The 14,608-nt window shown below is 51.1% G+C and overlaps 1 protein-coding gene across 2 annotated transcripts in view; it reads left to right on the forward strand.

The window, feature by feature from the left end:
* Window positions 1–14,608, forward strand: part of ODAD4 (outer dynein arm docking complex subunit 4) — a 45,378-nt gene that overhangs the window by 29,106 nt on the left and 1,664 nt on the right. Inside the window, exons 10-11 of one of the 2 annotated variants that reach the window (XM_039476910.2) lie at window positions 2,217–2,317; window positions 10,278–10,362. In XM_039476910.2, coding sequence (XP_039332844.1) covers window positions 2,217–2,317; window positions 10,278–10,362 — 186 coding nt within the window. The remainder of the gene's footprint in view (window positions 1–2,216; window positions 2,318–10,277; window positions 10,363–14,608) is intronic. The other variant, XM_039476911.2, reaches the window with a different exon arrangement.

Below are 14,608 nucleotides of genomic sequence, written 5' to 3' on the forward strand. Positions count from 1 at the left end.
CCCAGGAGGTGGTGTTTGCAGTGAGCAAAGATCATGCCACTGCACTGCAGCCTGGCGACAGAGTCAGATGCCATCTCAAAAAAAAAGATGGCAGTGGCTGTTAAGCACTTTCTTCTTTCTTCTTGAAGTGAAGCTCTTAGCCAGGTGTGGTGGTTCACACCTGTAATCCCAGCACTTTGGGAGGCCAGGATAGAGGATTGCTTGAGGCCAGGAGTTTGAGACCAGGTTGAGCAACATGGTTAGACTCTGTCTCTTTTAATTTAATTAATTTAATTAAATTTGTGTGTGTGTATGTATGTCGGGGTGTGTGTGTGTGTGTGTGTTTGTGTGTGTATATATATGTATATGTTTTTTGAGACAGGGTCTCACTCTGTCACCCAGGCTGGAGTGCAGCCGTGCGATCTCAGCTCACTGCAACCTTGACCTTCTGGGCTCAAGGGATCCTCCCATCTCAGCCTCCCAAGTAGCTGGGATTACATGCATGAGGTACCATACCCAGCTAATTTTGTATTTTTGGTAAAGATGGGGTCTCACTATGTTGCCCAGGCTGGTCTTGAACTCCTGGGTTTAAGTGATCTGCCTGCCTCAGCCTCCGAAAGTGCTGGGATTACAGGTGTGAGCCACCGCACCTGGCCTATGTATGTATGTAGGTAGGTATTTATTTTTAATTAATTAATTAATTATTTTGAGACAGAGTCTTGCTCTGTTGCACAGGCTGGAGTGCAATGGTGTGATCTTGGCTCACTGTAACCTCCGCCTCCCAGGTTCAAGTGATTCTCCTGCCTCAGCTTCCCGACTAGCTGGGATTCTAGTTGCCTGCCACCATGCCTGGCTAACTTTTATATTTTGAGTAGAGATAGGATTTCACCATGTTGGTCAGGCTGGTCTTAAACTCCTGACCTCAAGCAATCCGCCCACCTTGGCCTCCCAAAGTACTGGGATTACAGGCGTGAGCCATAGTGCTAGGCCTGACCTACGTATTTAATTTTTTTTCTTTGTCTATGTATTTAATTTTTTTAAATGAGGCCAGGCACAGTGGCTCATGCCTGTAATCCCAGCTCTTTGGGAGGCTGAGGCGGGTGGATCACAAGGTCAGGAGATGGAGACCATCCTGGCTAACATGGTGAAACACTGTCCTACAAAAAATTAGCAGGGTGTGGTGGCACTTGCCTGTAGTCCTAGCTATTCGGGATGCTGAGGCAGGAGAATCACTTGAACCCAGAAAGGGGAGGTTGCAATGAGCTGAGATTGTGCCACTGCACTCCAGCCTGGGTGTCAGAGTGAGACTCTGGCTGAAAAAAAAAAAAAAAAAAAAAAAAAAAAGAAGCACTGAGGACACAAATCAATTTCTCAATCAATCTGTTAATCATTTTATTCTCAGCTCCAGCCCTAATTGGCTGTGAGAGCCCAGGTGAGCTGTGTTTTCTCTTGGTTCAGATCATACCTGAGTGGGGGGCCTGGACTCTAAGACAGCCACGGTTCCAGCAGCTGGACCATGGATCACATCCAGCCTCCGTGCTTTGTTTGGTCTGCAAATCACTTTTGAAAAAAATGAATGACCATTTAAAAGATATGAATTTCCAGCCAAGTGGTGGCTCACGCCTGTGATCCCAGCACTTTGGGAGGCTGAGTTGGGCGGATCACCTGAGGTCAGGAGGATGAAACCCCGTCTCTCCTAAAAAAAACAAAATTTACCAGGCGTGGTGGTGCATGCCTGTAATCCCAGCTACTTGAGAGGCTGAGGAAGGAGAATCGCTAGAACTCAGGAGGCGGAGGTTGCAGTGAGCCAAGATCGCACCATTGCACTCCAGCCTAGGCAATAAGATCGAAACTCCACCTCAAAAAAAGAAAAAAAAAAGAATTTTTTCTTCTGGAACAGCCTGAAGATGGGGCAGGATATGGTTTTCTCCTGCACTCTTAGAGACACATAATGCGTACACTAGCCTGCCCCACAGTGCCCTTCTCTCACAAACCCCTTCAAATGACCTGAAATGCAAGGCCCAGGTTCCTCGGTCCTGGTCCTCAGTGACACAGCTGGGAACATGGTGGAAGGGATGATGCTGAGCAGCTTAGTGATGCTGCCTGGGGCCCGGGGCTGACTACAGCTCACACAAGCTTCTGATGGCCCTGGCACTGGGCGGGCAGCCAGAGCTTCCATCGTGCACCACACGTTGTCACACTCTACCTGTGCTGTGCCTTCTCCCCTTGTTCTCCAGTGAAGCTGAGGGACTTTGAGTCGGCCGTGAACAATTTTGAGAAGGCCCTGGAGAGAGCGAAGCTTGTGCATAACAACGAGGCGCAGCAGGCCATCATCAGCGTGAGCCTTCCCACCCAGCGGGCTTTGGGTGTCGGGATTGGGGTCGGGAGGCCAGGCTCTCAGTTCCCTCTTGGCCTGCTTGGGCAGCCATTCCACAGCTGGTTTGTTGTTGTTGTTTTGAGGCAGAGTCTCACTCTGTTCCCCAGACTGGAGTGTCGTGTCAAAATCTCGGCTCACTGCAACCTCTGCCTCTCGGGTTCCAGCGATTCTCCTGCCTCTGCCTCCTGAGTAGTTGGGACTACAGGCACGTACTACCATGCCCAGCTAATTTTTGTACTTTTAGTAGAGATGGGGTTTCACTATGTTGGTCAGGCTGGTCTCAAACTCCTGACCTCGTGATCTGCCTGCCTCTGCCTCCCAACATGCTGGCATTACAGGTGTGAGCCACCACGCTTGGTCAATTTTTGTATTTTTAGTAGAGGTGAGGTTTCACCATGTTGGCCAGGCTGGTCTTGAACTCCTGACCTCAGGTTATCCACCTGCCTCTGCCTCCCAAAAGTGCTGGGATTACAGGCGTGAGCCACCGTGCCCAGCCTCACAGCCATTTATTTATTTATTTATTTTTGAGTCAAAGTTCTGCTCTTGTTGCCCAGGCTGGAGTGCAATGGCGTGATCTCAGCTCACCGCAACTTCTGCCTCTCGGATTCCAGTGATTCTCCTGCCTCAGCCTCCTGAGTAGTTGGGATTACAGGGACGTGCCACCACTCCCGGCCATAATTTTTGTTTTTTTGTTTGTTTTTGAGATGGAGTCTCGCTATGTCACCAGGCTGGAGTGCAGTGGTGCGATCTTGGCTCCCTGCAACTTCTGCCTCCTGGGTTCAAGTGATTCTTCTGCCTCATCCTCCCAAGTAGCTGGGACTACAAGTGTGCACTACCACGCCAGCTAATTTTTGTATTTTTAGTAGAGATGGGGTTTCACCGTGGCTAGGATGGTTTCAATCTCTTCACCTCGTGATCCACCTGCCTCGGCCTCCCAAAGTGCTGGGATTACAGATGTGAGCCACCGCACCTGGCCAATTTTCTTTTTTTTTCTTTTTCTTTCTTTCTTTCTTTTTTTTTTTTTTTTTTTTTTTTTTTTTTTTTTTTTTTTTTGAGACGGAGTTTCGCTCTTGTTACCCAGGCTGGAGTGCAATGGCGCGATCTCGGCTCACCGCAACCTCCGCCTCCTGGGCTCAGGCAATTCTCCTGTCTCAGCCTCCTAAGTCGCTGGGATTACAGGCACGTGCCACCACGCCCAGCTAGTTTTTTTGTATTTTTAGTGGAGACGGGGTTTCACCATGTTGACCAGGATGGTCTCGATCTCTCGATCTCGTGATCCGCCCGCCTCGGCCTCCCAAAGTGCTGGGATTACAGGCTTGAGCCACCGCGCCCGGCCTCTTTCTTTCTTTTTTTTGAGATGGAGTCTTGCTCTTATTGCCCAGGCTAGAGTGCAGTGGCATGATCTTGGCTCACCACAGCATCCGCCTCCTGGGTTCAAGTAATTCTCCTGCCTCAACCTCCCGAGTAGCTGGGATTACAGGCATCTGCCACCATGCCTGGCTAATTTTTTGTGGTTTCACTGTATTGGTCAGGCTGGTCTTGAACTCCTGACCTCAGGGGATCCACCAGCCTCGGTCTCCCAAAGTGCTGGGATTACAGGCATGAGCCACTGTGCCTAGTCTTATTTTCTTATTTTCATTTTCTTTTTTCTTTTTTTTCTTTTTTTTTTTTTTTCTGTTTTTGAGACAGAGTCTCTTTTTTTTTTTGAGACAGAGTTTCGCTCTTGTTACCCAGGCTGGAGTGCAATGGCGCGATCTCGGCTCACCGTAACCTCCGCCTCCTGGGTTCAGGCAATTCTCCTGCCTCAGCCTCCTGAGTAGCTGGAATTACAGGCATGCGCCACCATGCCCGGCTAATTTTTTGTATTTTTAGTAGAGACGGGGTTTCACCATGTTGACCAGGGTGGTCTCGATCTCTTGACCTCGTGATCCACCCGCCTCGGCCTCCCAAAGTGCTGGGATTACAGGCGTGAGCCACCGCGCCCGGCCAGGGAGACAGAGTCTCTTTCTGTCGCCTAAGCTGGAGTGCAGTGGCCCTATCTCAGCTCACTGCAACCTCTGCCTCCCGGGTTCAAGTGATTCTTCTGCCTCAGCCTCCTGCGTAGCTGGGACTACAGGCACGTGCCACCACACCCAGCTAATTTTTGTATTTTGGTAGAGAGAGGGTTTCGCCATATGGCCAGGCTGGTCTTGAACTCTTGACCTCATGATCCACCTGCCTCGGCCTTCCAAAGTGGTGGGATTACACCTGAGCCGCTGTGCCTGGCGTGTTATTTTTTCTTTTTCTTTTTCTTTTTTCTTTTTTTTTTTGAGACGGAGTTTCGCTCTTGTTACCCAGGCTGGAGTGCAATGGCGTGATCTTGGCTCACCGCAACCTTCGCCTCCTGGGTTCAGGCAATTCTCCTGCCTCAGCCTCCTGAGTAGCTGGGATTACAGGCACGCACCACCATGCCCAGCTAATTTTTTTGTATTTTTAGCAGAGACGGGGTTTCACCATGTTGACCAGGATGGTCTCGATCTCTTGACCTCGTGATCCACCCGCCTCGGCCTCCCAAAGTGCTGGGATTACAGGCTTGAGCCACCGTGCCCGGCTCTACTTTTTCTTTTTAGGCAGAGTGTCTCTCTGTCACACAGGCTGAGTGCAGTGGTGAGATCATAGCTTACTGTAGCCTCGAACTCCTGGGCTCAGGCAATCCTCGTACCTTAGCCTCCCATCTAGATGGGACTACAGATGCATGTCACCATCCCCAGCTAATATTTTATTTTTGTAGAGTCAGGGTCTTTCTGTTATTCAGGCTGGTCTCAAACTCCTGGACTCCAGTGATCCTCCTGCTTTGGGCTTCCAAAGTGCTGAGACTGAGCCACTGTACCCAGCCCTCATTTTCTTTTTGCTCAGAGTTTCACTCCGTCACCCAGGCTGGAGTGCAGTGGCATGATCTCAGGTCACTGTAACCTCCACCTCCCAAGTACAAGCAGTTCTCCTGCCTCAGCCTCCTGAGTAGCTGGGATTACAGGAGGGCGCCACCACACTCAGCTAATCTTTTTGTATTTTTAGTAGAGACAGGGTTTCACCATGTTGGGCAGGCTGGTCTTAAACTCCTGACCTCATGATCCATCTGCTTTGGCCTCCCAAAGTGCTGTGATTACAGGCATGAGCCACCGCGTCTGGCCCCCAGCCCTCATTTTCTTTTATCAGCAGTCCCCAACCTTTTTGGCACCAGGGACCAGTTTTGTGGAAGACAATTTTCCCATGGACCAGTGGTGAGGGAAATGGTTTTGGGATGAAACTGTTCCACCTCAGATCATCAGACATTAGATTCTCATGAGGAGCGTGCAACATAGGTCCCTCACGTGTGCAGTTCACCGTAGCGTTCTCCCTCCTGTGAGAATCTAACGCCACTGCTGATCTGACAGTGGAGCTCAGGCAGTAATGCTTGCTGCTGCCCTCCACTCACCTCCTGCTGTGTGGCCTGGTTCCTAAGAGGCCATGGACCAGTCGGTGGCCCATTGGCTGGAGACCCCTGGTCTAAATTGACCTTAGGACTTGCAGTTTGGAAAATACTACCTCCTCCAGGAGACAAAAAAAATCCAGCGTGATTCCTCATTCTCTTGCCTAAACCCTTTATTGCTTCCTGGGTGCCTCTGGTCCTGGCTTTTTCCCACAGGGGAAGGAAGGCATTGGGTGAGCTCTCCCCGTGGGCCTCTGCAGCCTTCCTGCCAGGCAGGTCCCAACCCCCACCGCCTTGCGTTCCAGCTCCAGCCAATACCAGCTTTCTGTCTTCCTAAACAGGCTTTCTTTTTTCTTTTCTTTCTTTCTTTCTTTTTTTTTTTTTTTTTTTTGAGACAAGGTCTTTCTCTGTCACCCAGGCTAGATTGCAGCGTTGTGACCACAGCTCACTGCAGCCTTGATCTCTGGGCTCAAAAGATAAGAATCTGGGACTACAGATGTGGGCCACCATACCTGGCTGATAGTTTTCATTTTTATTTTTTGTAGAGATGAGCTCTCATTATACTGCCCAGGCTGGTCTTGAGCTCCCAGGCTCAAGTGATCCTCCTGTCTCACCTTTTAAAGTGTTGGGATTACAGGCATGAGCCACCATACCCCACCTGAACAGCTTTCTTATACCTGGTAACATATGCTGTTGTCTCGGCCTGGAATGTTCTAACCTTCCCTTGCTACCTCCTTCACCTGGCTAACCCCCAGTCAGCCTTTAGGTGTCAGCATAGATGTCCCCTCTTCAAGATGGCCTTCTCTGACCCGAGTCTGGGTGAGGAGCCCTCTCATCTGGCTTTTACATCCTCACTGTGTTCCCCATCAAAGTCCACGTTGTGCACTTGTAATTGCCTAGACTTCCATTGCCCAAGGAGGCAGCTGCTAGCCACATGTGGCTACTTAGTAAAGTTAGTTAAAAGGCCGGGCGCGGTGGCTCAAGCCTGTAATCCCAGCACTTTGGGAGGCTGAGGTGGGTGGATCACGAGGTCGAGAGATCGAGACCATCCTGGTCAACATGGTGAAATCCCGTCTCTACTAAAAATAAAAAAAATTAGCTGGGCATAGTGGCATGTGCCTGTAATCCCAGCTACTCAGGAGGCTGAGGCAGGAGAATTTCCTGAACCCAGGAGGTGGAGGTTGCGGTGAGCCGAGATCGCGCCATTGCACTCCAGCCTGGGTAACAAGAGCGATACTCCGTCTCAAAAAAAAAAAAAGTAAAGTTAGTTAAAAGTAGGCTGAGCACGGTCACTCACGTCTGTAATGCCAGTACTTTGGGAAGCCAAGGTGGGCAGATCACTTGAGGTTAGGAGTTTGAGACAAGCCAGGCCAATGTGGCGAAACTCTGTCTCTACTAAAAATACAAAAAATTAGCTGGATGTGATGGCACATGGCTGTAGTCTCAGCTACTCCGGAAGCTGAGGCAGAAGGATCGCTTGAACCCAGGAGGCAGAGGTTGCAGTGAGCCGACATCACGTCACTGTACTCCAGTCTTGGTGACAAAGCGAGACTCTGTCTCAAAAAAAAAAAAAAAAAGAAAAGAAAAGAAAAATTGAAACAAGTAAATAGGGCCAGGCTCGGTGGCTCATGCCTGTAATCCCAGCAGTTCAGGAGGCTGAAGGAGCAGATCACCTGAGGTCAGGAGTTTGAGCCAGCCTGACCAACCAGGCTGGTTTTCACCACGTCTCTACCGAAAATACAAATATTGGTTGGGTGAGGGCAGTTCAAAAAGAAAAAAATAAATAAAATTAAAAATACAAATACAAATATTAGCTGAGTGTGGTGGCATGTGCCTGTAATCCCAGCTACTAAAGAGGCTGAGGCAGGAGAATTGCTTGAACTTGAGAGGTGGAGGTTACACTGAACCAAGATCATGCCACTGCACTCCAGCCTGGGTGACAGCAAGACTTCGTCTCAAAAAAATAAAATAATAAAATAAAATGTAAAATTCTGAGCCACACTAGCCATATTTCAAGTCATTAATAGCCACATTGGCCTGTGGGTACTACATAATACAGATCTAGAATATTCCCATTGTCACAGAAATGTCTTGAATAGTGCTGGCCTAGACTGTGTCAGGAGGCAGAGACCAGGGGTGAAACCAGGGAGGAGCTCGGAGGTGCTCTGGGCTCCCCACTCCACCCACACTCCCAGTGCATCCAGGTAGCTGCACAAGCTCAGGGAAGTCCGCACACCGACCTCACAGATGCGCACACTCCCAGGCCTCCTCCTCCCGCTCCTGACCACGTGGCTTCCTAAGCCCTTTCCACAGCCAAATTCCAGAGCACCCCTGGCACACAGCTGGAGTGTAGGAAGTATCTGCTGGAGTGAAGTAAATGGGGCCCATGTCTTCGGGGAGCTTGTGCTGTGGTTGAAAGAAGCCAGATTGCATAACTTGTGGGCAGCAAAAGGGTATGGCCTCAGGGACCAGTCTGGGGTCTGCAGGCACCAGGGAAGGGGAGCAGGGACCCTGAGAGGTGAAAGCTCAGGATACTCCCAGTTAGAGGAAGACCTCATGCTGTGCTCTGAAGGACAAGGATAGAGTTGGAGCAAGTATACTAAAGACGTGGGAGGCCGGTGGCCGGCACTCATGGCCGAAGAGAGAGCCTGGCCTGGGTCCAAGAGATGGGGGGTTCCTGATGGCGGGGGTGGGCTGTTCCGAGCCCCAGACAGTCAGCACACCAGCCTGGACTTGAAGGGCTGCGGACAGCAGAGAAGTAACCTGATCTCCTCTGTGCTTTGGGAGGCAGGTTCATGGTGACCTGTTTGTGAGGGCTGTGGTGAGGCTAACGCTGCCCTCTCATGGTGGAAAAAACATGCCCAAGAGAGTGCAGCAGACGCAGTCTATCCTCTGCCACCACACGGCCCAGGGAAGCCCAGGCCTGTCACATTGTTGTCCTCGTCATATACACCATGCTCCCAGCTCTGGCTTCCAGAGGAAGAGCACCCACCTCACGGAAGCTCTGCCGGACATACTTTGACTCTTCCATGTGATTGCCCTGTAGACGGAGCATGGCAGTTCTGTTCAGGAAATATTCACCGAGTGTAGACTGGCTCCAGGCTACCAAGCCCAAAGGTGTACGGTCATGGTCCTGGCCCGTAAGAAGATTTCAGCAAAAAGTCTGGACATAGTGGCTCACACCTGTCATCCCAGCACTTTGGGAGGCTGAGGGCGGGAGGATGGAGTTCTAGACTAGCCTGAGCAACATAGCAAGACCCTCTCTCTCTCTTTTTTTTTTTTTTTTTTAAGACGGAATTTCGCTCTTGTTGCCCAGGCTGGAGTGCAATGGAGAGATCTCGGCTCACCTCAACCTCCGCCTCCTGGGTTCAAGCAGTTCTCCTGCCTGAGCCTCCCGAGTAGCTAGGACTACAGGCATGTGCCACCATGCCCAGCTAATTTTTGCATTTTTAGTAGAGACGGGGTTTCACCATGTTGACCAGGATGGTCTCGATCTGTTGACCTCGTGATCCACCCGCCTTGGCCTCCCAAAGTGCTGGGATTATAGGCGTGAGCCACTGCGCCTGGCCAACCCTGTCTCTTAAAAAAAAAAAAAAAAAAAAAATTACAAAGCTCAAACCCTGGTTCATAACCAGCACCACAGGGGAATAGGGGAATTCAGAGTGAGAAAGCCCCAGCTGGGAGGCAGAGCTGGAGGGTTTCCCAGCAAGGAGGATTTGAGATCACCTTGAACGCTAGGCAGTGGTTTGAAGAGTTAGGAGCAGAGAGAAGGTACCTGTGACCCTCAGTGACTCCTCATGGGACCAGGCCCCTGACCCCTCACCCTCCTGGATTGGCAGCCCCAGGCAGGAAGTCTCAAGGGGAGGGAGTGCGTCCAGACCCTGGAGCTGCTTGGTAGACGCCACTGCGGGTAGCTGGTGCTGTCAGTGCCACTCACAGGCCTGCTGTGAGCAGGAAGGCAAGACCTGCCCTCCAGAGCTCACAGGCTGGGCTCTAGGCCCCTATGGATTGCTCACTTGAGTTGGGGAAACTGCAGACATCCTGGAAGGCCCCGCTAAAGGCAGGTCAGCCCCAGCCTGTCGCCTTGGTGTGTTTCTGGGTCCCTTCAGCGCTGCCATGCTGAGTGTTTGCAGGTTTGGATTGTATTTTTGCATTGACAGAAGCCTAAAGCAGCTTTAGGTGGATTATCTAAAGGTAGAAATGAGTAGATAGACACAGCTCCCAATACATGCCTAAGCCCAAGAGAAATGTGTTTGATGGACTCACAGTCATGTATCTGACACAATTTGGTGTGGATCCTTCTGAGTCAGTAAGTGCAGATTAACCTGAGACTAGAGGTTGTTGGAGGGGCCAGAGGGAAACTGAGGCTGGTAGGTTTCCACCAGAGCCCTGCCTTCTGGGATTGATCTGCATGGGGTAAATTAATGGTGTAGGTGCCAAACACAGGGGTTAAGCTCCCTCTACCATCCACAGGCCTTGGACGATGCCAACAAGGGTATCATTGGAGAACTGAGGAAAGCCAACTACATGGAGAATCTCAAAGAAAAGAGAGAGGCAGGTGAGCTCCTGGAAAGACAACTTTAGCATTCTCCCTCTGCTTTCTCTTCCGTTAGTGCTAGACACACACGACAGCAGCTCCCCAGTCGGGGTTTGGCACTGCCCACCACGCATTCTGATTTCAGTGTCACCGGCAGCCCCAGCCTGTCTCTGGGCAGTAGAGGGCGAGGATTCAGCCCACCGTGGGCTGGACTGTCTGACCTGAGAGCCCACTCATTTCTCTCATCAACTGATTTATCAAGTATATGTTGAGCAACTTGTCATGTACCTGGAAGGAGTCTGATTCTGGGGAGACAGAGGCCCATCCCTGTCCTGGAGGAGCCCATGGCCCTTTGGCAAGGCTGACCAGTGGAGTTTCAGCTACTGGGCTCCTGCACGCAGGGCTGCAGCGAGGTGGAGATGTGCTGCCATGAGGGTACGTGCAACGGGGCACGGGCTCCTCTCGGGAGGCAGGGGAGGCTTTGATGAGGAAGAATCATCTACCTCCAGGCAGGGCACAGTGGCTCACACCTGAAATCCCAACACTTTGGGAGGCTGAGGCGGGCGGATCATGAGGTCAAGAGATTGAGACTATCCTGACCGACACAGTGAAACCCCATCTTTACTAAAAATACAAAAATTAGCTGGGCATGGTGACGTGCACCTGTAGTCTCAGCCTCTCCAGAAGCTGAGGCAGGAGAATCACTTGAACCAGGGAGGTGGAGGTTGCAGTGAGCTGAGATCATGCCATTGCACTCCAGCCTGGTGACAGAGCAAGACCCCATATCAAAAAAAAAAAAAAAAAAAAAAAAAAAAAAAATCATCTACCTCCAACTCCAAAAGATGCCCAGAAGTTTTCCAGGAGAGAGGTGGGAGAGGAAAGGCATTTCCAGCAAGGAGCAGCAGGGCCAAAGGCACAGAGACAGTAAGAGACAATAACAGTAGCTACACTTTTGGGGCTCTTACTGCGTGCCAGGCACTGGGTTAAGCAGCAGGCAGGAATGATCTTGTTGGGTCCTTACCACTCTAGGAGATGGCGGTGCTGTGGGGAAAGGGGGGCTCAGTGAGGTGGGTGCTGTGCCGGGGTCATGTAGCTAGGGAGGGGTGACTCGGGGCCCCACTCTTCCCGCCTGCGGCGCTGCTCTTGGGCCAGCAGTGTGACGAGCAGGTGCCTGACAGCTGTGTCTTACCACATTCTTTCTCACGAGGCTTCCAGGGAGTAAAGAGGCCTCTGGCCCCTGCCTTCGGGCTTTCCTTTCCTGGAGGGAGGGAGGGAGAGAAGGAGAAGCAGAAGATGGCTGAGCAGCCCTGCACCACTAGACAAGGGCCTAGAGGAGCAGGGATGTTCAGAGCAGTAGCCAACCTCCATTCGTGCTTCCTGCAGGCCAAGGCATTCTTCCAAAGGCTTTGTATGCACAGACATCCTCTGCGTCCAGGAACACTCCGAAGGAAGTGTGATCAGCTTGATTGTACGGAGGACACGGAGGCAAAGGAGTTAGAGGCATACAGTGGTTTTCAGTCTTGGGCAGTCTGGCTCTAGAACCCATGCTTTGGCCACAGTGCGACACTGTTTCTAGGGACACAGACAGCCTTTTCCTGCCCCAGTCTGTGGTACTCTCACTCCAGCCAGACTGCAGTCAATGGAGCCAGGGTTGGGGGCCCAGGAAGACATAGCCCAGGCTGAAATCCTCTGTGGTCCAGGCAGGGCAGTGGGAGGTTTCTGAGCATCTGCGCAGCCAGATGACAGCCCTCCCTCGCTTCCTCCCTTCCTCCTTTCCTTCCTTCCTTCCTTCCTTTTGAGACGGATTCTCTGTCTCCCAGGCTGGAGTGCAGTGGTGCGATCTCAGCCGACTCCAACCTTAGCCTCCCAGGTTCAAGCGATTCTCCTGCCCCAGCCTCCTGAGTAGCTGAGACTACAGGAGAGCGCCACCATGCCCAGCTAATTTTTCTATTTTCAGTAGAGGCAGGGTTTCACCATGTTGGCCAGGATGGTCTCGATCTCTTGACCTCCTTATCCGCCCACCTCAGCCTCCCAAAATGCTGGGATTACAGGTGTGAGCCATCGTGCCCGGCAACAGCCCTTCATTATGCAACACCTGCTCTGTGGTGGCTGGACCCTCTCAGAGGGGCTCTGTCTCCGCCCCCACGTGCTCTTTGAGCTGCTCTGAGAAGCCACAGGAGCAACAGCTGCTCGGCAGGGAAGCAGCGGACTCCCGAGTCTCTACTACCCTGACCTGCGTCCTTGCACCTGCAGAACTGCCGGGCACTTCCCTCTCGCAACAGCAGGTGGCAGCATTGCATCTGTTTTCACCTCCAAAGTGCTGTGACCCATGAGACCTGAGACCCTCTGCGGGCTCCTCAGTAACTAGTGGTTTCCAGGAGGATAATGTAAGGGAGATGCAGAAGGGGATGTGACTTTTCTCCATACCTGATAAAAAACATTTAGGAGCAAGGATCCCTTTGCTTGTAAAATAGCTCTCCAGCTGAACTTTTTGTTAGTAGCCTGTATTTTTTTAATTTTTTATAGGAAACCTATCTTTTTCCCTGTGTTTTATGCTTTCATAGGAAACCTCCCAACAAAAAATGAAGGTGCTTCCCAGGGACAAAGCGAAGGTGTCAGGATGAAGATGCTGGAGAAAACCCCGCTGTCATTTTCCAGCACCTATGCTATTTCTTGTAGGGAAAGAGGAGATGCTCTGGGGTCAGACTGTCCTGGGTTCACATTCTGTCTCTGCCATTTGTTACTTACAGTGTAACTACTGCGTGATTTCCTTTTTTTTTCCTTTATTTTCTTTTTTTTTCTGAGACGGAGTCTCGCTCTGTCACCCAATCTCCACTCACTGCAACCTCTGCCTCCCAAGTTCAAATAATTCTCCTGCCTCAGCCTCCTGAGTAGCTGGGATTACAGGTGGCCACCACCATGTCCAGCTCAATTTTCTATTGTTAGTAGAGACAGGGTTTCACCATGTTGAATAGGCTAGTCTCGAACTCCTGACCTCAGGTGATCCTACCTCAGCCGCCTAAAGTGCTGGGATTACAGGAGGTGAGTCACCACACTGTTTTTTTTTTTTTTTTTTTTTTTTTGAAATGGAGTCTCCCTCTGTCACCCAGGCTGGAGTGCAGTGGCACGATCTCGGCTCACTACAGCCTCTGCCTCCCAGGTTCAAGTGATTCTCCTGCCTCAGCCTCCTGAGTAGCTGGCACTACAGGATTGCACCACCGTGCCTGGCTAATTTTTTTTTTTTTTTTTTGAGACAGAGTTTTGCTCTTGTTACCCAGGATGGAGTGCAATGGCACAATCTTGGCTCACTGCAACCCCCACCTCCCAGGTTCAAGCGATTCTCCTGCCTCAGCCTCCCAAGTAGCTGGGATTACGGGTGCCTGCCACCATGCCAAGCTTATTTTTATTTATTTTATTTTTGAGATGGAGTTTTGCTCATTGCCCAGGCTGGAGTGCAATGACACGATCTCGGCTCACTGCACCCTCTGCCTCCCAGGTTCAAGTGATTCTCCTGCTTCAGCCTCCTAAGTAGCTGGGATTACAGACATGTGCCACCACGCCCAGCTAATTTTGTATTTTTAGTTGAGACAGGGTTTCTCCATGTTGGTCAGGCTGGTCTTGAACTCCCGACCTCAGGTGATCCACCGCCTCAGCCTCCCAAAGTTGTTGGGATTACAGGCATGAGCCACCGCGCCCGGCCTATTTTTGTATTTTTAGTAGAGACGGGGTTTCACCTTTTTGGCCAGGCTGGTCTCAAACTCCTGACCTCAAGTGATCTACCTGCCTTGGCCTCCCAAAGAGCTGGGATTACAGGCGTGAGCCACAGTGCCCGGCTGTGTAATTTCTTTTCTATCTATCAGTCTCAGGTTCCTGGACTGCAAACTCAAATCAACGACACTGCACATTTTCATGATGACCAGATGGGATAAGCGGTAACAGCCCGCACATGATGCGTAGGACGGAGCTGGGCTCAGTCAATGATGGTTCCCGTTCTCTGATTTTGGAAAGGTGTGCTGTCACACCAATTTAAAGAGCTGGTGAGAACAGTCATTTTCAGGGCCTTTCCCTTATCTGCTTCTCAAAAGCACAGGCCTCCACAGAGATGAACAATTTCTTTCTTTTTTTCTCTTTTGGAGACAGGTCTCACCCTGTCACCCAGGCTGGAGCGCAGTGGCTCGATTTTGACTCACTGCAGCCTCAACCTCCTGAGCTCCAGGGATTCTTCTGCCTTAGCCTCTGGGTAGCTGGAACTACTGGCACCAACCAC

Source organism: Saimiri boliviensis, chromosome 17, assembly GCF_048565385.1.
Source record: "Saimiri boliviensis isolate mSaiBol1 chromosome 17, mSaiBol1.pri, whole genome shotgun sequence".
NCBI lineage: Eukaryota > Metazoa > Chordata > Mammalia > Primates > Cebidae > Saimiri > Saimiri boliviensis.